This window comes from Sceloporus undulatus, chromosome 9 (assembly GCF_019175285.1).
Source record: "Sceloporus undulatus isolate JIND9_A2432 ecotype Alabama chromosome 9, SceUnd_v1.1, whole genome shotgun sequence".
Classification (NCBI taxonomy): Eukaryota; Metazoa; Chordata; class Lepidosauria; order Squamata; family Phrynosomatidae; genus Sceloporus; species Sceloporus undulatus.
The window spans coordinates 30,166,972-30,189,495 of NC_056530.1; the positions used below are offsets into that span (position 1 = coordinate 30,166,972).

At 44.9% G+C, this 22,524-nt stretch overlaps 1 protein-coding gene across 4 annotated transcripts; it reads left to right on the top strand.

Annotated features, from left to right (window-relative positions):
• Positions 1-4,495: 4,495 nt before the first annotated feature.
• On the top strand, positions 4,496-22,418 carry TDRKH (tudor and KH domain containing). Of its 4 annotated transcripts, none has more exons than XM_042440912.1 (15): positions 4,496-4,702; positions 7,975-8,126; positions 9,478-9,584; positions 11,502-11,691; positions 12,217-12,371; positions 12,746-13,046; positions 14,682-14,848; positions 15,001-15,173; positions 15,702-15,766; positions 15,987-16,138; positions 16,869-17,003; positions 17,606-17,702; positions 18,473-19,047; positions 19,721-19,800; positions 20,963-22,418. In XM_042440912.1, the coding sequence occupies exons 2-14, from the start codon at positions 7,994-7,996 to the stop codon at positions 19,775-19,777; spliced, it is 2,307 nt and encodes a 768-aa protein (XP_042296846.1). In that variant the 5' UTR covers positions 4,496-4,702; positions 7,975-7,993; the 3' UTR covers positions 19,778-19,800; positions 20,963-22,418. The 4 variants fall into 4 exon arrangements, with proteins under 4 accessions (XP_042296846.1, XP_042296847.1, XP_042296849.1 ...); XM_042440913.1 differs by having other exon boundaries at positions 4,501-4,702; positions 18,899-19,047; XM_042440914.1 differs by lacking the exon at positions 18,473-19,047 and having other exon boundaries at positions 4,503-4,702.
• The last annotated feature ends 106 nt before the right edge of the window (positions 22,419-22,524 follow it).

Sequence of the window (22,524 nt, forward strand, 5' to 3'; positions counted from 1 at the left end):
GCCATATTTTAAGAAGAGTGTTGTTGAGCTTGGCCAGAGTGGGATGAGGAGGTGGAAACTGGAGAGGAATGGCTGGGAAGTAAAAGGCATTTGATCTTGCAGGCAGACATGATAAATATTGGAAAGGCTGGTATGCACAAGATGAAGCTTGCCTTGTACTCTGTTGCTCCAGGGAACATGGTACCTTCCAAATTTGCTCAGTTATAGCTCTGTGATTCCACTTGAATCGCCATAGAGTCCTGGGATTTGCAGTTTGCATAGCAGTGTGGGGCATCCTTAGCCAAAGAGCCTGACCAGGATGCCGCCATGGCAGTTAAAGTGGAAGTACAGTACTATAATTGTGTACTTGAATGGGTCTCAGGAGTGGAAATTTTAGGGATGTACATTTCGGCTAAATATTAGGACGGACATAGCTTAGTGCCTTGGGGTGCCAAAGGAAGGATGTACTGTATAAATGGGCTTTCTGAATGTGTTCATTGTTGCCTTCTTGTCTGCCGGAGATGACAACTCAGGCAGGCAGTGGTAGGAGGCCTCTTGTTGGTTGGAGGCCCCCAAAACTGTAGATACACAATTGTATTAGGAAAAAGTGTGCATCTTTAAAATGTGTTTGACAGTAGAACAGATAGTCACTTTTGTCAGCTCTCCTTTGCTGGAGGGGTTTAAGTAGAGACTGGGAGACCGTCCGTTGGGAATGGTTTGCCTTGTGGCTCCTTGTCTGAACAAGGATGGTTAGACAAGATGAGCTTCCAAGATCCCAGTTTGGAAATTCTGAATTGTCATTTTCAGATGGTTGAGGCAGATGGCCACAAAAATGGCCCCAGGGCCGCATGCAACCCAAGTCCTCACCCATATATATGGCCCACCAATACAAATGGCCATACGTTAGAAGGTATTTGAAGAAATGTGGAGGGATTTTTAAAAATTATTGGGCGAGTACAGTCCTCCAAGATCTCTGGGAAAGCAAGTCAGACCCCTCCACAGTTGCTCACCCTTATTCCAGAGCCTACATGAATTTAGGACCTGCCTGGTTGCAAGGAACCCAGGAAATGGTTCCTTGCAACCATTTGCAAGAATGGAGAATGAATGCTTTAAGGAGATCATTTTTTGCACTAAAACAAATGGCACACATCTCTTATATTAGGATGGTGATTATGCTTGCGCACATACACAAATGCACGCATGTATTGTTGGCATCTAAATGACATTGTAATTCGAAAGACACATGGGTGACTTGTCTGTAAAGGTTCCACCATATTGGACCCCTTCTTTGTAAATGGAAAAGTAGGGGTGGAATTAATGTCATTATCCTTTTCTTTGGGGAGGTGAATGGGATATTTAAGTGCGTTGATGCTTCAAGACACCCTTGAAGGATGGATCTTTTCATATCCACGTATTTCTCCTGTTCATATCGAAGGAGCACTGACACACAAAGGCATGGATGCACACAATCAACTTTGTCCCCCTTTTAACCAGAGTATCCCTTGGTCACCGAAGAAAAGAAAAGCAAGAGCTACGGTCCACTTGAGTGGTATTCAGTTAAACCTAGCGGACTATGGAATTAACCTCCAGAAACCAACAATTGGACATAAGATGATGTTGCTCTGGCTGCAGAGGAGATGCGTAAGCGGCTGTGCTGCCATTTTTATGGGACCAGTGGCCCCATGAATACTGAGAAGGAAGCCATGGAGGTTCGTCTCACGATCCTTTCCCTCCCTTGTCTGGATTCTGCTTTGCTATGTATTGAAATTGCTGAAATTGTGCCAGTCTCGCCTTCCCTTCTTACAGCCATCTATGGATCGGGGAAGCATCAAAATGTGACAGGGAGGGGAGAAATAAAAGCGCTTGAACACCGAACAACATTTGTGTCTCGGTTGGTGACTGGATCTGTGGCTTCATGGTTAGCGTTTTTGGGTTTTAAATGGCTTTTGCCATTCTTTCGTTGCACAATGCTTTACATTCCTTTCACAGTTCTTTAGTTGTACCATGTAGACGCGCAACACACATAACAACTGGGTTTTATCCTAATAAACTGACACGTTTCTAGCTCTTAATCCTCCTAAAGATGATCGAAGGATCAAGCTTATTTTTTCTAAACAAACCTATTTATGATTTGCAAAAATGTGTGATGGCTACACTGTGCATTTATGGTTCTCTCCATGCTTCTATCTTTCCTTTCTCTCTCTCTCTCTGCCAATATGGAAAGTTTAAGCTCTATCAGGTAGAAAGCTTATCGTTTTATTATTCTATGACAGCATTTCTCGGTGCAAGCCAGGGATTTCATTATACAGGTTCAGCCTCTCTTAGACTGAATTCTGAAATCCAAAATACTCCAAAATCCAAAGATTGCAGGCTGAGTTTTTCTTATTTGGAATTCCAAAATAGTCTAAAATCTAAAAATTGGCTGAGATAGCGGGACCTTTGCTTTCTAATAGTTGAATGCACGCCAACTTTGTTTCATGCACAAAATATGGTGCATAAAATTACCTATGTGTATAAGGTGTGTGCAAAACCTAAATGGATCCCATGCTTAGACTTAGATCTCATCTCCAAGGTAAAATATTACTACTACTACTACTACTAATAATAATAATAATAATAGATAATTATTATCTCCAAGGTATCTCCTTCTGTATATGCAAATATTCCAAAATCCAAACAGTTCCAAAATGCAAAACCTAAGAGTTTCGGATAAAGGAGACCCAACTTGTAGTCTCCTTGCCTTTTCATCCGTATTTCAAAAACTGATTCCTACAAAAGTATATATGGCTTCCTATGTATATGTGGCACTGGGGAAAACCTTTAAAATCCAGTTTTTACCCAGGAGAGTACTGGTTTAGCTTCTTATGGGCTAAGCCAGATGTGACATTTGTCATGCCTTTTTTCCCCTTGCGTTGTTCGTTTTTCTTTCACGACAACAAGCCAAATTAAAATCATGTTTTGAGGGGAAAAGGTATAGAGAGAGTTTATGCCATAAAACTATTTGCTTCCATCTTGATCCTGGTCCGAATCATGCCTGCTCCCCACAAACGTCGTATTGTGTTTTAAATATATGTCTATTTAGATCGGACTACGTGTCAAACGCCACGTTTAGGCCGAGCTGATGTTTTATTGTCACAACATAAAAGATTAAGGCTCCTAATCCTTTGGGTCATAATATATATTAAAGTGGGGTTTGGCGTTCTTAAATCTCCTACAAGAGTGCAGGATTGAATCAAACATAGGAAAGCTATCCTCGGGAGGCTATTTTCTCAATTGAGGGTTCAACACAGTGCTTTTCAATCTAAATCCTTCTCTCAAATTGTCCCAGTTTGTGTCCGCACTGCAGAATTAAAGCAGTTTCTAGCTCTTAATCCTCCTAAAAGTTGCCCCTTGAGACAGTAGCACCTTTGCTTTCTTGTGGCTGAATGTACGCCGACTTTGTTTCATGCACAAAACTATTAAAAATGTTGTGTATAACATTATCTTCAGGCTTTGTGTATAAAGGTGTCTATGGAGTTTATCACACCAGGGCTGATTTTCAGCATTAAAGAGCGATTAAAGCACATTTAACGCATCCCGCAAGTAAAGCGAAAACGGCGAGGAATTGCGTGAATGCTTATCACACACAATTGCGCAAATGAAGCGATGTCAGAAATGCGTTGTCGCTGAAATCCCAGAAGTAAAAAGATGCTCCTTTGTGACTCCTTTAACGGCAGGTTTTATGCGACGTCGTGTGAAATCATTTCGTGAAATTACGCGATTTTTTCGTGATATTCACGGGATAAACTCCCCCAATTTCCTTCGTGTGATAAGCTCCTATGAAATACAAATGGATTCCGTGTTTAGACTTAGATCTCACCTGAGGTTCGTAGTTATATGAGGCCTAATTAACCAGAAATTAGGGCAGTGCCTCAGAAAACTACAAATCCCAGGATACTGCAGTTAAAGCGGTATCAAACTGGGTTATTTCTACGGTGTAGACACATCTTGTGAGGGGGGAAAAGAGAAATAGTGATGTTTATTGGGTTCGTACTTGACAAACTAGGTCTGGGAAGGTAGTTCAGGCATGCCTTATTTTTTATTTTATTTTATTTTATTTATGTTCTTTTTTTAACTGACATGGTTTATTTTTTAATTTTAATTTATTTATATTTATTCATGTGCTTTTTGTAACTGACATGGTTTATTTTTTATTTTATTATTTTAATTTATTTATATTTATATTTATATTTATTTATATGTTTTTGTAACCCCACTCTGGCTCTCCTTATGGGTAACCAAGGCAACCAGAGAGCCCATTGCATCATGGGACTTCTTCTCAGCCCCGTTTGCTGTTATGAGGCAGCTAAAACCTCTCCTCCCGCCCTCTGCCTCGACGCTCCTCCTGATTGGACGAAGCGGGGCCTCCTTTGCTTAACTGATTGGATGAGCTCGTTCTCTTTCTCCCCTGACCCCGCCCACGCTCCGCCCTTCACGCGCTTCTCTCCTCTTAATCGGCCGCCTAGCGAGGTTTCGAGTGCTCACGGCGCGGCTCTGCTGATTGGCTGTAAATCCGTGCGGGGCGGGCTCCGCGGGAGCAGTGGCGGGAGGCGATTGGTCAATTCTCAAATGCTGCTCTGCGATTGGTCGGCGGGGGAGGGAGGTGTTCCCCTATATAACGGGGATGCGGAGTGCTCAGATGGAGATGCAAGAAGTGATAGAGAGGAGTGAGGGTCGCTTGAAGGTAATGCAATTTGGGTCCAAGGGGACAAAATGGCTGCTGGGTTGGGACCCTGATGGATGGAAGGAGGGGAGCTTAATGTTAATGGGAAAAGCTGAAGGAGAGGGTGAGTTTGGAGGGAACACGTGTCAGGGAAACACGTGTATCTTGGTGGTGCATGTGTGAATGCACCTGGTTTGAATGGAGGCAGACTAGAAGGAGAAGGCTTCAGTGGAGAAGGGTCTGGAGCAAAAATAGATCTTAAATACATACATCTATACTGTATACACATATATATAATTAAGCTATTTAATATGTGTGTGTGTGTATATTATTGTGTGCCTTCAAGTCCTTTCCAACATATGTAGACCCTATCTATTTATATTATACATTTATCTATCTATATCTATGTTATACATCATATATATCATATATGATGTATCATATATAAATAGATAGAGACATAGATAGATAGGTAAATGTTACATCAATATATAATATAATGTAACTTTATATTATACATTTACCTAACTATCTATGTCTCTGTCTATATGATATATCATATATATATAGATAGAAACATAGATAGTTAGATAAATGTATAATATAGTTAAAATATAGTTAAATTGATGTATGATATAGTATAATATGTATAATTAATGTATAATATAGTCAGAGTTATATATTAATACTTATATTATATACTTATAATGTAATGTACTTATGGTGACCCTATCTATTTATATTATACATCTATCTATATTATACACTATATATATATATATATACACACACACACACACACACACATGTATATATATATATACTGTATATATACACACACACACATATATATGATGTATAATATAGGTAGAGATACATAGATAGATAGATAAATGTATAATATAAATAGATAGGGTCGCCATAACTATGTTATAACTATATTATACATTTACCTATCTATCTATGTGTCTATCTATATTATACATCTCATATATATATACTATATATATATTAAAAATAGATAGATGTATAATAAAAATAGATAGTGTCACCATATTATAACTATAACTATATTATATAACTGTATTATACATTGAAGGCACGCAACAGGAAAAACGATGATAGATAGATAGATAGATAGATAGATAGGTAGATAGATAGGGTGTGTGTGTATATGGGGTGGATTGTAGAGAGACCATGTGTGTGTATATATAAGTAATTTATATGTATATATGTAATACATATATTTATATATAAAGGTGTCCCTTCAAGTCATTTTTGTCTTATGGCGATCCTATCTATATTATACATTATTATACATTTATCTTATATCCGTTTGGGTTTACATGGTCAAACCTAAAATGGGATCCAAAGGGGCTTGTTTCTGACTTACAGTGATCCTATCACAGGGTTTTCTGCTTAGTTTCTTCAGGGAGGGTTTGCCACGGCCATCTTCTGAGGCCGAGAGAGTGTGACCTGCCTAGGGTCACCCAGTGGGTTTATATGGCCAAGTCGGATTCGAACCCAAGTTTCCAGGTAGCCTGACGCTCCAACCGTTACATCATGCTGTCAATAACTTTAAATAGAATTAACTCCAACATTAATGGGAATGAAAAGCCAACATTACTTAAGACATATGTATTTTAAGCCCCCTACAAGTTGCACATGGAGGGAAATCTGCCTGAAGAGGGGGAATGAGTTTGGGGTGTCTGGTGGAAGAGGTACATGGAGACTAGAGGTGTGGAAAAACCAAAGGGAGGAAGGAGAGGAAACAAACACGATAGTTGGGGCATGGAGGCCCCCAAGGCATGGGTCACTGTGGCTTTTTGCACCCCAACAGCTGGGCATCTTGCAACCCTCCAGGTGTTAATTCAGATCCCAGCTTTGAGTAGCATTGTGTCAGTTTTCCCAGATGAAAGAGCGTGCATGTAAGATAGTGCACCTAGGACAGTGAAATGAAATGCTCAGATATAGGATGGGGACCCTTGGCTTAAGGAGACTTATACGTGTGAAAGGGATCTGGGAGTCCCAATAGACCACAAGTTGAACATGAATCAACAGTGTGGATGCGGCAGCTAAAAAGGCCAATGCAATTTTAGGCTGCATCGATATGCCAAGGTGGCAAACCAAGGGATGAAGAAATGGGGGCAGAGCCTTCCTGACTCAGGTAGGATGAATAGAGCAGGGATGAGGCCACTTCTGCCCCCTCAGTGTTGGACTACAGCTCCCATCAGTCCTGATCCAGTATAGGTCTGGGAAGGGAAGCCACAAGATGTGAGGATGGAATAGGACTCCTAGGCTGGCTATTGAGAGAAATGGCTGTCCTAGGCACTGATCTTTCAGAGACTGCTCTTTTGTGTTTCCAGTTATGAACATACCCTCTGCGTCAGTGATTCCCAAACTCTGGTCCTCCAGATGTTTTGGACTTCAGCTCCCAGGAGCCTCAGCCGTCTTGCCTAATTTCTGGGATTCTGAGAACTGAAGTCCAAAACACTGGAATGGTCAGAGTTTGGAAATCACTGTTGCATGTAAAAAGGTGTTACAATGGTCCCTGTTATTTGTACCTATGGGGATTTCCAGGTCCTCCAGAATCTCTTCTATGGGGTTGATCATAGAAGCGTTTCCTCTAGGAATTTCTAGGTTCACCAGCACAACTTTATGGTCAGCTTCTGGCAGAGTGGCATTGGAAGACCTAGAGATTTCTAGAGAGAAGATATGAACCAAAGCCGCAAAAGGCCAATCTGCAAAGGTGGAGGGCCAACTGTATATCTGAGTACAGGATACTAAGGATAATACAAAGTAGGGGGAATACTGCCATGCTGACCAAGTGGGGAGCGCAGACTCTAGCTGTGGTGCAAAAAGCAACTTTTCCAAGCTCCGGTGCCAAGTCCCAGGGTCCTGCCATCTGTCCTGGCAAGGCTCTCCTTGTGACTTAATGCCGTAATGCACGCTGTCCCAACGAAATTGATTTTCTTCCCTCCCTGTTCGGCTTCACTCCTCTTTGCAATGCTGAGCTTGGCATCCTGCTCTGCTTTGCTTCTCCTGGTGAGGTGGAGGAGGAGGAACATTTGCACAGGCAGCTTGGGTTCTCTGCCAGCCGGTTTGCTCATAGTCCTTGGAAGCATAGAGAGTCCTTTCCTGGGCAGCCGGTTCTGTCCGAGGACGAAGCTTTGCCCTTGCCTGCCGCTGCTGAGGGCTGGTGGATGCTGTGCACGGCCTGCCAGGATGCCGTACCTGGTCTCCCTCTCCAGCGGAGAGCTGCTGCTAAGGAAGTTCTTTCCTTCCCCACTTAGTGACCCCTCCTCGGCCACCATGGGGCCCTTGACCAGCGAACGGAGCTCCTGGAGCAGCCTGACCACCCTGCAGAAGGTGGCTTTGGCCCTTGGGATCCCAGCCAGTGGTGCCATCCTCTACATCCTTTACCGCCGCTACCGGGAAAGTAAAGGTGGGTGTGTCTGGTGTGTCTGGAATCGCACAGGTCCAATCCGGGGCTGTGAAATATTGATGGCTTCTGTCTGCCGCGGTTCTCCCTCTGTGTGCCCTTTGCTTCTGGAAGGAGGCCAAAACTTCATCATTGCACTCAGGCATTCTCCTCCTAGTTCTGTTATTTCATCTGTCTCTCTCTCATACACACACACACCTATACCGGCAAATGACAGGTCATCACCAATGCAGTTGGATTGTAGGGTTGTGGGTGTTGGAGCGCCAAGGAAGTAGAGTGATGCTTTAGGGTGAGGTTTAAACACCAGTGGCCTGATCCCAGGTGGGTTTACTCATGCTTGAGTCCCATTGCACTCAGCGAGGGCTTATTCATAAGCAAGCATGAGGATTCCCAGCCAGAAATGTAGCAATGTCTGACATTTTCTAGGGACGCTGAGTGCATTTGTGGAAGGGAGTACGTCAATCCTCATTTTCTATCTTTTCTGCCCCCCAACCCAAGCTTTCTGCTCACCCCTTGAGCTTCCACTCTCTTTGCTGGAAGGCATGGCTGGAGGATTGAGGACAGGCTGGTTTTTCTTCCCTTACAGCAGGGGAGAGCAAAGTAAGGCCTGTGGACCCTGGGCTTCAGGGTTGTTTCTTGTGCCCCAAGGCCCGCAAAGGTTCAAAACGATGTTTTTGCTCCAAAATATCCTGTAGGAGGTAAGGAGGCCCTCCAAGAGTCAATGGCTTTTACATTTTTAAATGCCCCTAACAGCTGTCTAAGGGACAGTGGAGGGGGGCATTTCCATAACCTTCTTGGAACGCTTCTCCTCACTTCCAATTGTAAAAAAAGGCCTCATCTGGACCTAAAAGCCCCAAACCATGGTAAAAATGTCTCCCATGTCTCTTAGAGGGTGTTTGGGTTATTGGTTGGAGCATTGGAAAGGGAGGGTGCGGAGTCAAGCCTTTGTCTCTGGCTCCTTAGCTTTTCTACTGTCCAGACTGCTTCGTTAATGGCAAATGTATATTAATTATTAATAACGAGTTAATGTCGAGAAATGGTAGCACAAAGCACTTCATCACCACCACTGTACCTTTCTATGAATTGCTTCCAACTCCACAACATTGACTCCACAGCCTGCTAGCTTCTTTGATGCCCTGGGTTACTTTGCCAGCCTGTAGCCTGTTTTCTTAGGGAAGCCAACATGGCTAAGGTTATCCTTGATGGGAAGGTAGGGTTGGGGCTTGTAAGCACTGATAGCAAGTGAGAAGAAGCAGGTGCCCTGTCCTCTGTTCTAGGGCTGGCCCCAGATGGGGAGACTTTAAGTCCTCACTTTAAACATTTGTGTGTTTATGTCTCCCATCACCATGTGCAGAAGAGCGGCCAACCTTTGTGGGAGAAGAGGAGATTAAGGTGGAGATGAAGGTACCAAAGGACTCTGTGAAGCTCATCGTTGGGCGGCAGGGAGCCCAAATCAAACAGGCAAGTTCTTAACCAAAAATCCCAATATGTCTTGGGATTCCAGGTAGTTCATATGGAATGATGAATCCTGTGTCTGGAGAAAGGAGGGATAATAAAAAACAGCGCTCTTTGTGTTGATGAACAAGGCTTCCTTAATGTTGCTCCACTTGGGGAATGTTTTCTTTAGGCAGACTTTTTCTTGCACACGGTGTCAGTCTTTGTGTTTCCCAAGACTTCTAATAATTGTCAAATGTGTTATGTGCTGCTTTTGGATGCTGTTTGTGTTGTGTTCATTTAAAACAGCGGGCATCAACCTGTTGTTGGACTGCAACTCCCAGCAGCCCATGTAAAGGGCTGTGCTGCCCAGGGAGATGGATCCAACAGCATGTGTCACTGTCTGCCCCCTGCTTTAAATTCTAGCCCTGCATTGAAATGTTCAGAAGTAAACCCCTTGAATTCAGTAGGACCTTTTCCAGCTAAGTGTGTATTAGGATTGCAACCTAAATATTTGTCCCTAAATGTCACGCTGTTCCAAAGCTCTCTAGGGAGAATCTGGGACGCTAGAATTGGAATCTTAATAAACTACCCATCAAACCAGAGTGCCACTGTTTCACTGCTAAGTCCTTTAATCATAAGTAAACTCATATTTCTCTGTGCGGTTGACTTCCACTTCAAGAAAACCTGCCGTTGTTTGGGGGATGCAACTTCAGACATCGTGAAAGACAGCCCCAATTACAAGATGCGGGTGGATTTTGGTGCCTCGTTCCTGTGCCATCCAGTGCTGTGTTGTGTTAAATGATTCATTCCTGCAGAGGAGAACAAATAATTGAATCAGTTTTCTCCTCATTGTGGGACTGTATTCAAAATCTCTACAGTTTTTGAAGGGTCCTGGGGGGGGGGGTGTTCCCCGGTTCAGCCTTTTTCTTGTCCCATTAGCCACATAGTGGCCAACCGCAGAACAGAGAGGAAGCTACACAAGGCATGTGGAGGATGTAGCCCTTTATGATCTTTGCTTAGTCAACTGAAATGGGGAGAAGCTAGGCAAGGATCATGGACATTATAGCCATCATGGCTTCATCTTACTTTGGCATCTTCCACTGGATATCACAGTGCACAGCCAAGAGAGGGAGATTGTCCTTGCTGCTTGTGTTCTGGTAGCTGGCTCATGAGAATGACAAGGCCTTTGAGTGTCGACTGTTGGAACACAGCCTGCCATGATATTTCTTGCCCAGCTGCTCCTCTGCCTGCTGCTGGGCATTTTGGAGGCTAGAAAATTGTGGAGTTTTTGTTGAGATGAACAGGGTTAATCCTTGAGTGTTTGAGGACTGGGGAGAATGAGGAAGGGGTTTGAGCAGTAGTCTCCTTGTTGGGGTTTTCAGAAACCCTAGAAGCCATTTTCTTCCCCATCCCCACCTCAGTCTTTCCTACCTCTGTCACACACCAGCTTTTAACACATGCCCCAAGTCCACAAAGTGATGGTAGTTCACCCTTGCAAATTAATGTAGGGCACCATATTCTGGGATATTCTCATTGCAATGAATTAATGGAGAGTTTGGCTTCTTCTCATTCTGAGGGACTTAAGGGGTTTTTTTGTGGCCTCCTATAGATGATCCTAGGATGGTGTTGATAGCGCCCCGTAGGTTCTTCTGGACAACTAGGATTACCCAAGTTCTCTGCCTCAGAAGCATGGGAAACCATGTCACAAACAGTAACACATTTCCAAGTCCTAGAATCTGGCTAGAAGAAACGAGAGACCTCTTCTAAGGACACAGGGATTTTTGAAAGTTTTGAATTGAGGATATTGAGCTTAAAATGGGGTGCAAGTAGACCTGTTACAAAGGCTGTTGAGGGTTGGACTGGGCAGTGGTCACAGTCCAGTTGGCACTATCCTTGGTGGCTTAGTGCCATAGTTAAGATATCTGTTTTCCTTCTTTTCAGCTGAGAAAGAACACCCAAGCCCGCATTGACATTGACATGGAGGATTCCAGTGTGGAGCGAATTATCCGCATCTGCGGCTCTCCCATCCAGGTCTGCGCAGCTAAAGCTACCATCCACCAGATTTTGGCAGAGAATTTGCCTGTTCAGGAGAAGATTGAGGTGCACCATCGCACTGTTGGGCGCATCATTGGTAATCGTTCTATGACATTTCCTTTGTGCACCTGTTTTCTGCTCCTTGCAGATTCCTACACTTGTCTAGTGGGTGGTTGACATGTGGGTAGCACGCTTGGAAATAGTGTAGGCCTTGCAAGCCATAGAGACCAGGAGTGCAGAGGATCTATCTGGGCTACAGGGACATGGAACAATTTACTCTCTTTATTATTACAGCTATATCTCAGTGAATTGAGTCGATGTGTTCTTGCACATTAGTACTTTAACAGGACATTTGGTACCAGAGGCAGTGTGAAAGTCTGTTTTCCTCAGCCCTCCTTCGCCATCTTCCCAATTTTGGTGCTGCTAAAAAGTACTGCCAAAAGGGACTGAGGACCAAGTTTGTAAATGTTTCTCCTGCTTGAAGTGATTCTTAACATGGCTGGATCATATTTACAAGCATGCAGTGTGATGAGGCAAGGCTTAAAGGCGCTTGCTCTTCTGTGCTTTGCCGAGGTCTGTTCTTGGCTCCTGCAAATCCTGTCTTTTCCCATGTCTCCCGCAGGCAGAGGCGGGGAGACGGTGCGAGCCATCTGCAAGAGTACTGGAGCCAAAGTGGAGTGTGAAGGAAGAGGAGGTCCACAGGAAGGTGAAGGTTCCCTGTTGCTCACCCGCGTCATCACCATCTCCGGGACTCGCAAGGAAGTGGAAGCAGCCAAGGTGAAGTATTTCAATTGCTGGTGACATTGGATGGCATGAGATGGCAGGGGAAAAACTATGGCAACTTCCCTGCTGAAACAACTGTATTGGCTTTCTGTTCATTTCCCAGCCCAGTTCAAGGTGCCGGTTATGGTCACCTGAAGCCAGGGAAACTTTGGCTTTTCAGGTGTGTTGGGCAACACCTTTAGATGGCACAGCAAGTGTTAAAAGGATTGTGGGAGTTGAGTCCAAAACATCTGAAAAGCTGAAGGCTCCCCAGTCCTGTTCTGCTATTGGGGATTTTTTTTTGGCTAGGGGTTCTTGGAGTGGTCATCCAAACCAGTCACTTCTCCAAGTCTATTCCATCATGAAGCCTTCATCTTCCCATCCCACAGTGCCTGATCATGGAGAAGCTTTCCGAGGATGACGCTTTTCGCAGGAAGCTGTATCAGTCGGTGTCATCACGGTCGGTACACAAGCAGGCTCTGGGCAAGAGGCAGGAGGATGTTGCCAAGGAGCAAGATGAGTTGCCTCGCCAAGAGAGAGAGCTCCAGCTGCCAAACCCACAGCCTTTGGAAGGGGCTGGAGAAGCAATCCCCGAGTCTCCCCTGGATGAAGCCCAGGAGCTGAGGAATGAAGACGGATCCCCTGAAGAGCCTCTGTCGTCCACCTCTTGTCCAGGCTCTGCATTTGAGGGTAAGCAGAAGGAGACAATACTACCCAGCAGTCTATTCAGAGTTAGACCATAGAAGTTTTGAAACTACATAACACTGGTCTTACAAGAACTGCACTGGCTTCCTGTTTGCTTCCAAGCCCAACTCTGGATGCTGACGTTGGCCTATAAAGCTATAACCATCTTGCAGGCAGGGTATCTGAGAGATCACTTCCTCTCGTTTGAGTGTGCCCAAAATCAAAGGTTATCAACAAAGGTGGTCTTATGAGTCCACATAAAGCCTGTGACAGGGCCTTCTCTGTAGCTGAGCCCCAACTGTGGAAGACCCTTCTTAGACCAGTTAGGCTCCCATTTGCATTTCTGGCTGGCACTGAAGGCTGTGCTATTTTGGTTGGCCTTTGGATCTTAAAATTAGCTCAGGCTCTTCTTAAAGCTGTTGTTAGAGTTTGTTTTTTCTTTTAATGTTTAACCATTTCCACCTGTTCTTAAAGGAAAACCTCGGGTATTTTAATTGAGTTTTAGTTACCTATTTAATATCTTTAATATAATAATAAGAAAAATATTTATTTGTATCCCGCTCTTATCCCAGGACTGGGTCTCAGTAATGCTTTTACTTGTGAAGTGTCATCTTCCTAGTGTGTCGAGAGGCAATAAAGAAATGTCGTAAATAGACTGCCTTTGAACATATGGGTCCTACTTTGGTGGTTCTAGGCCATGTTTGTTTGACTTCCTTTTCCTTGTGTCTAAGTCATTTAAAAAGACTTCTGAGTAATAGAGATTTCATTGCTTCTTGTGGCAGGGAGCTTCATCAGACACGCTGTAACGGCTGGAGGCAATTTGACAAGCCTGAAAATGCTGAGTTACATTGACCTTAGTGCTCAGCACACAGTTTAGCCATAAGGGCAACACAATTCACTATAATAATAATAATAATAATAATAATAATAATAATTATTATTATTATTATTATTTCTATACCGCCCAGTGGCAAAGCCAGTCTGGGCGGTGAACAACATAAAAATTTACAGAATAAAATATACATAATATTTATACTCCCTTCCCCCCCCCCCTAAAAATTATTAAACACTTAAATGTATTAAAATGGGACTATAACAATATATAATTATACTATCCAATTATACTAAACCCCCAAACCCCCAGCAATCCTCACCATCAGGGGATGGGGCCACGAGAAGAATAAGGGAAATCGGGGAACCCGGGAGCCTGGGCCGGGAAAAAAATTTAATCTGGAAAGGCCGGCCGGAAGAGATCTGTCTTGACAGCTTTTTAAAAGCTGTCTAAAGATGTTAACTGACGGATCTCATCCGGCAGGTCGTTCCAGAGCTATGTGCCTCCACTACACATAGTGTAGTGACTCTAAAGTTTAGAGTCTCAACACTTACTATGAGAAGGCTTGCCACGGCCTTCTCTGAGGCTGAGAGGGTTTGACTTGCTTAAGGTGAGTTTCTGCAGATGAGTTCAACAATTAAACTCCTGCACCAAGCTGGACTGTACACACATAATACCCTATCTATTTTTTTCTCTGTACACACTCTTGCCATACTGTGTCTTCTGTAACCATGAGGACCAGTAGCTGTCATTTTAATGCTCACTGTTGGCATATGTCACTGCTTTGATCTGTCCACCTGTGTCTTCAGTCCCCAGCCCTGATTTCAGCTTCCATGCGAATGAGTACTTGGAGGTTTACATCTCGGCTGCCGAGAACCCCAACCACTTCTGGATCCAGATCATCGGCTCGCGTGCCCTCCAGCTGGACAAGCTGACCTACGAAATGACTCAGTACTACGAAAGTGGCGGCTGCCCAGTGAGTCACCGTGCGTTGGGGGGGAGACTGGGAGGGAAGGACCCCTTGTGTCGGGTGAGATCCTAACACCTTTTCCCCTTCCCAATTCCTTTGCATGTGACGTGCCTCTTGTTTCTCACCCTCCCATCTCTCCTTTCCGTCCCTTTCCTCAGTCTGAATTCCCTGATGTGCATGTGGGAGATATAGTGGCTGCCCGGTACCAAGATGATTGCTGTTGGTACAGAGCCAAAGTCCTAGGCATTCTGGATGATGGAAGGTGGGATCTTTACTATGTGGATTTTGGAGATAATGAAGAGGCGCCATTGAAGAAGCTGCGGCCATTGCGGTGAGGTCCCAAAACCAGAGGCAGCCACAACTTGCATTTCCCACTTAGCCACTCCATTCCTCACTAGTGAAAATATACCACAAGCCAAAAACCCCAAGATTTTTGTCTTCCTCAAAAACATGAAGCGTTCTTGTTTCCCAGCAGCATTCAGGATGCATGAACTAGGAAGTAAAAGATATAAAGGAGTACAAAAGAGTGCTGTAACAACTGTAATAACTTGCACTAGGTGCTTGCCAGGATTGTCAGGAGAATTGCTGAGATTGGGGGGCAGCAGGGATGTGGTGACAGAAATAACCTCAGAGGGGGGGACATACATGTCTGTTGTCCCTATGTGATCTGGCTACCATTGGGAGTGCCACTGTAGTCCAGTTCTTTATAGTTCAACCCATTGGAGACTCTTGTGAAACACATGTAAAATGAGGGAATGTTGTGTGGCTGTATAGGTTTTTAAGGTTGCCAAGGCTATGGGTTATGGTTAGCAAGGGTGGCTGAGCCTAACCTCACTTCCCTGCCCCTCTTCTTCTCCAGGAGCGACTTCTTAAGCCTCCCCTTCCAGGCCATTGAGTGCAGCCTTGCCGGCATTGCTCCAGCTGGTGAGTCTATTGTCCCTCTTGGGCAGTGGGAAAAAGAGGGCAGCAGAGGGAATTGTGTTGCTTCTCAATGCTCTGCAGCTGGTCTTCCCCTTCCGTTGGAATAGTTGTGGATGCTTTTTCTGCTCTCACATCATGGCAGATTAATCAATGAGAGGAGGGAGCTGGGAGATGACAAGGAGTCTGCTGATTTTGCTGATTCTTCATCTTGGCAATCCCACAGGAAGCCATTGGGAAGAAGCAGCGCTTGATGAGTTTGACCGCCTCACTCACTGTTCCCAGTGGAAACCGGTGGTGGCAAAGATCTCCAGCTATGTGCCTTCTGGGAGTAACACCTGGCCGCACATCCGATTGTACAACACCAGTGGTGAACAGGTAGGAAGGCCAAAGCCAAATGGATAGGGCCAGGTGCAATTCTAGATTCCCCACACCCAGCAAAACAGATTACTGGGTTTGCATAAATCGTGCCAGTCTTCAAACAAATCTCTTGTGCACTGCGGTTCACATCTGTTTCCAATCTAAGGGACAATACTCCAAATGAAGAACGGGGTCGGGGAGAGGGATAAAGAGAACAAACAAAACGCCATGGAAGATTAATTGGGTGGTTTGATTAAATTTTTAACTTGTTTGAGGTGAATTTTTAGCTACATTTGTTTAAAATGTGAGCTGCTTTTAGTCCCATTTTGGGAAAGAAGTGTCTATAAATAAATGTAACAACAACAAAACGGAGCTGAGGAAAGTATGACCTTGCAAACTGCATGGAGTTCTAACCTGTACTTCGCAGACCCCCAAAATCTAACAAATTGGCAGGATGGAAATTTTGCCCTGAGTGCCAGGAAATTATCAGTTTGGATCAATTTGATTCCACAACTTCCAAGCCCAGTGAGAGGGGGAATAAAACATGGCTGTTTTCTAGCCAAAAAGTATGGTGTCGCTTCTGGTTGCTTGGAATGTGCCTACTTACACTCCCTCATGTGCAGACAGGTAGCATTTAAACATTTTCTCCTCCCATTCATCCTGCATCCAGATCCTCTGAGCAAAATCCCACTAATCTGCCACTTGCTCACTGGCCTTCTTTCACATCCAAGTCTCTCTTCTCTTCCAGAGCATTGATGTTGGTGAGGAGCTGATACGTTTGGGCTATGCGGTACCATGTCTGCAGGATATAGATGGTGCCATGGGAGATGGGCCTTATCAGCTGGGCAAAGGGGCGGCTGCTAGTGGCTTCCCAAAAACTCTGGTTAGTAAGTAAATTGGGTAAACTTTTTGCCCTTGGTTTGAGTGCTCTGAGCTGTAGGCTGGCTCCAAATGAAACACCAGATCCTGGTCCTCATGATAGCATCTGGAGTGTTTTGCATGAACAAAGGGCCGAGGTTGTTCCAAATTACACTTTCTGGTATGAAATTATCCTGAATAATGTGCAGGATGGGGGTTCATTTTCTTAAGATTGCTTCTTTCTCCATTGACAGAGCCCTTTTAGTCCTGGGGTGGCCAACTGTGGAGCAATGGGGACCATTTCCCCTCATGCTCACCAGGCAGTTGATGCACCAGAAGTGACATGTTTTGATTTTCTAGTCTCCATTTTGTTTGTTTTTCATTCTGTCTGGGTTGTGGGAGACACAAGGAAAACAAACTGCTGTATTTGCAGGCCAGTTGAGGGGAGAGTGGCTAGTTCGGGAGTGAAAAATTGCCTGGGAAAAAAAGGCAAATGAGGAAGGTCTGGGGACCTCTGGGTGGTTTCAGAGACTGCGCTTGGGGTCCCTTGTTTTAGCCTCCGCTTTGTGAGCACACCATGGGCTTCTTCTAAGTTGGGGTACCCCTGACACTGCTTTTCTCTCCAAGGAAAACATGGAAGGCATGTCCCTGGAAAGCCTTCTCTCAGATACGCAGAAAACCCCTGATGAGATGCCGCTCACTCTGTCCTGTGTCAGCCTTTCAGGTAATCTCTTCTGGCCCACCCCAAGTGGGTTCGCACGCAGCTTCCCTCTGCATTGGGGTTGGGAGTGAACCCAGGCCTATGACACTCATTCCTAGCAGTGGCCCACCAAGCCTGGATGTGTGCCTGCTGTCCAGATGTTGTTCAACTATAAGTCCCCGTAACCGCCGCCAGCAGTGGATTGCTTGGGCTTGCAGTCCAGCAACTTTAGAAAGGCTGCAGGAATTCAATCCCCTCATAATTAGAGGGTTTTGTGGGGAAAGGGGTTCTCCAGCTGTGCTTATAGGTGGCCTTTCTGGCTGGAGACAGCCTGGCATTAAACCCAGGACCCCCTGTTTGATTCCTTTGTATCTTGCCCTGTTGCTTAGGATGGTGAAACTGGATTGCTTTTCAGCAGAAACCCAAACACTGCCTACCACTTCTAGTTACTTAGTTTGAGTAATAATCCATTACAACAGCATTTCTCAGACTGTCTGATGTGGGGTGGCTGGGATAGAGGACCAGCAGTTTGCTTTTCTTAATGTGCCACAGACTGCCGCTAAACTTTTGCCCAAGTTTCCTTTCTTGGAAGCTTGACAGAGGTTGGTAGCCATTGCCGCCTCAGGGACTGGCACCAGGCCGGGTACCACCATTTTGAGTAGCAAAACTCTCATTAGTTCCCAAGGGCCTATTCAGTGATGCCTACATGGTAAAATTGCCTCCAGGTCCCAGTTGAATGTGTTGGCATCTCTAAGGGGCATTCTCTGCATTAACACAGCCCTTTGGCTTCTCAGATGAGCCCACTGAACTGCTCTGGAACGAAATGGGGTCACCTATTCCAGCATCCTCCCAAGAGTGCCTTGCACCCTCCTTCGAGTCCTTCCAGCCCTCCACCATTCTTTACGCCACCTCCTCCGAAACCCTCTCAGTGACTCCCCATAAAACCAGTAACATGAGCAGAGGTTCGGGAACAGACCTGCCTGTAGGAACCCTGGAGGTGCCACCCAGGTCTGTGTCCCTGCTTGACGGTGTGGCTTTTGGGACCGAAGTGAACCAGACGTCTAGTCCCCTCAATCTCAGCCAGCCTGGAGAGGGACCCTTGCTTCTTTCATCCTCGGGTGAAGAGGACTCCCTTGGAAATGATGAGTGTCTATCTGTCAGTCAGCCTGATAGCATGACCTACTCACCTCGGGGCTACTTCTACTATCTCTCCACTTCAGATGACACTATGGATTCCTCAGTCTTTTGCAAAGGATCGCCCAGTCTTGATAAGTCACCCTGGGCTGAGTCACCTTCCGCTGGCACATCCTGCCACTCTGAAATCTCTTCTTCTGACACTAGCGGGAAAGAGGAGACCTCTGAGGAGCAGGTACCAACCGCAAGGTGTGGTGGGGAGCACTGCTTGGGTTCAAGGTGCTGTGGCCACAGTCACCAAAAGCCTGATCACTCTTCTTCTGAACACACCTTGCTTTCACTAGGACTTTGAGTTTAATCTGTTTGGGATCTGGTGCCTTTAGAGTATTCAGGCCCTGGAATTATACTCCAGACGTACATCTCTTGTGTTGGGGCTGTTGAGAGTTCCCTCACAGATAACTTCTTCCCTGTTTAGGAAGCATTACATGAATTGGCCAACTTGGTTTAAATTGATTTCCCCCCTGCACCAAGATGACCGAAGTGTTACCGCACTGTTTTAACACTACATCGTCTTGTATCAGTTGTGTCTGTAATGGGAGGAAAGGCAAAATGCAGAACCTCCCTGGATTCTTTTAGGCCCAGAATAGGCCTTTTTAAAACCAGAAAAGTAACACCAATTTGTGTCCCCTTCCCAAAGGTATGTGGAGCACTTAAGAGTTGGGGGGGTTAAAACCACTCCCCATTGGTAAACCATTGCACTAAAGTCTGTTTTGTGTTACACTTGCACACCAATTCTGAAGGGCTTGGTTTTCTGGCGCGCAAAGCACGTCCTTCTCAAATGCTGCAGAAGCTACTCCTACCTCCGCCTTAAAACTCTCGCTAATGCTGTCTCTTTGATATCCTTCCAGAAGTTGCCTCTGCATCGGAGAGCGGCGACCTCCTCCCCTTCGAAGACAATTCCTTGACTCCTTGAGCTTTAGGAATTGTGGTGAGACTTGGGGTGCTGGGCTTGACAAGTAATGCAATTTTGGGGTAGTTTTTGTCCCCAAACGACACAGAACCCCACCCCACTCCATGTGTGAAAATGCTATACTATTGATTTCTATGGCCATCATCTTCTAATGTCTTTATAGAGATTGGATCAAGTGTCCATATGAATTGGGAAATGACCTCCCTGTTCAGCAGTCGTTCTCTGCACCTCTTTTTTATACCTATTTATTTTCCTTCTCCCTTTTCATTGTCTTTGATTCATTTCCCTCTTGCCTGCATCCTTTGTTTTCCTGACTTCCATACCATTGATTTTTTAAAATGAGAATCATTTTGGGGTTCTTCTCCTTCTTTCCATCCTTTTGCGGGTCTCAGGCTCATCTGGGTATGCTGATATTTCCCTTTCGTATATTGAGGGAGGGAGGCTGCAGGTTAGGCTATGTTATAATGCTGGATACCTGGATGTAGTGTGTGACTGCTTGGCTACACAACGGCAAGTATTTTCCCCTGAAGTTCAGAAACTTACCATGGTTTTAAATGATTTTAATTGTCTGGTTCAATGCGAAATTATTTAATATGTTGTTGGTTTAAAAAGTGCTGCTTACTGTCTTGAACTGACTTCATGGCATGCCCCCCTGAAATGCTCAGATATAGGGCAGGATATAAATATTTTAATTAATAATCAAAGTAATGGTGGTTGAATTCAGCCACTTAGTTAAGTATACTTGAGACTGTCTCCTTGCGTAACCTATCCCTCCTTCTTGGGCATCAGCTGCTGTGAGCGATGGGGATCTGTTTTCCTGTCGATTAAGGCACATCAACAGTAATCTCTGGTTCAGTATCCAGAAACAAGACTCTGTTGCAGTTTATCCCCCCACTAAAAATTGTATACTGGAGAGGGGTGGAAATACCAGTCTGCTGTGTCACGCTCAACAGGAGAACAGATCCCCATTGCTCACAGAGGCTGGTGCCTGGCAAGGCAGGATTGAGGGACTTTTTACACTTCCTATGCATATCTGACATTATTGAATGTGTAGCTCATAAATACAAATCCGTTCCAAATGTGTAACTGCAGTTGTGGAATTCCAGTGTGTGTGTGTGTATAATACTTCAGTAAGGCATCTCCCATACCCTGCTTAAGGTTTTCCCTCTTTTGCTTCCAGATAATTCCACCTGAAATGGCGCAAGCAGCAAAGCGGGCAAGGCAGTGATTCTTCAGCTTCACTCAGAAGAACATCTCAACCTCTCAATGGACATATTTTGCTTTTGACAGTCTCCTCCTTCAGAGGAGGGTGCAATTGTGTGAGGGGTCTGTGCTCTATTGCAGCCTCCAAGAGCCACACCAGTGGGGCAGACTCTCATGTTGGGTTGTACAGTTGTTGTCTCCCTGACCAAAGGCATCTTGAAGCGGAATCTGCATGTGCTGCCATTTTAAGTTGCATGTTTGAGTGACGGGGGTGAGTGAGCCTCCAAGCTTTTTTTGCTGCGCAATGTGTTGAAGCAAAGACACATAGTGGCAAATTGGTTCTTTCCTCTTGATGCGGAGACGCAATTCAAATAAGGCTGCTTGGCTGGTTGTTGGGAAGTTTAAAATTTTGGAGGTCAGCCACCCTTCCTGCTCATTCAGTGTTTTCATAGAAGAAAAAGTATCTGCCTTCTTTCCTTTTTTATAAAGTTCACCTGGGTTGCCTGACACAGATTTTCTAAATTGCACATGGAGGGGACAGGGGGACGGACAGATTGTAAGATTTGAGACTTATTAATTTGTTAAGAGCACATGCATTTGGGTGAGCTGGTACGGCTTTCCTGGGCTGTACTACTTGAACTCACAGGAGTAGGATCACGCAACTCTTCCCTCTTCCCTACCCCATCCCAGCACATGCGTACAGAAGCAAACTAGCATGTTCTGGTAGCAAGGCTTCGAACAGAAGCATTGTCGCCAATGGATTGTTGGTATTGATCCATTTTTATATGGGCGAGTGTTCAGATACATAGCTCACCAGTGAAATCTCAAATACTACAGCCCAGCCATAAAGTGTGGCATTGTGTTGTATGTGCAGACCAGCTGGAAAATGGTTTGAGAACTCACTGAAAAAAAGATTTGTACCAGGCAATGGGGTAAGTGTCCCCCATCCTGTCACAAGCTAAAGTGCCTGGTAGTGTCTTGTAGTGTAAAACACTGGACAAAGGCTTACAGGAGGTCGGAATCGGTCTCCCAGGTCTCATATGTTGGCAGAGGTGGCATCTATTGGCCCTGCCCAGCCATGAGGCTTGTTAGAGCTGGAGTCAAGAAATGCCAGTAGAGCTAGAGTTAACCTGGCTTGGATGTAGCAATCTGACTTTTGAACACCTGTGACATCCCAAACAAGGCTGTTGTGTAGTCTGGTGGGGTGATGCCAGTCGGTGAGGGAGAAGAGTGGTGTGTACCTCTGTTTGAAAAGGTTTTGGTTGCACTCTTGTTTGTTTTGGGAAGGGAAGGGTGATGGTGGATGAGAAGGAGATGCAAGACGTGTCTGTGCCCGTTTCAGAGAATAGAGGTAGCATGTTAGGCATAAGCCTGAGGTTCATTTTCTACAGTTGTCTTCTAAATAAATATGGCTTGTGTCTGTTTGAATTCTGTGTCATGAGTCAAGCGATGCCTTTTGTCGCCATTTTGAGAGAGACTGCAGAGGAAAACAGGTATTTTAACTTGTAGGAGTAAGAGGAATTGGCTCCATGCTTTGTC

Excerpts from the sequence above, each read along its gene's own strand:
- TDRKH (XM_042440912.1), top strand. The coding sequence starts at position 7,994 with ATGGGGCCCTTGACCAGCGAACGGAGCTCCTGGAGCAGCCTGACCACC. Across the intron at positions 12,372-12,745 it reads AGGAAGTGGAAGCAGCCAAG|TGCCTGATCATGGAGAAGCT; the intron begins GTGAAGTATTTC and ends CCCATCCCACAG. Across the intron at positions 15,767-15,986 it reads TGCCGGCATTGCTCCAGCTG|GAAGCCATTGGGAAGAAGCA; the intron begins GTGAGTCTATTG and ends GCAATCCCACAG.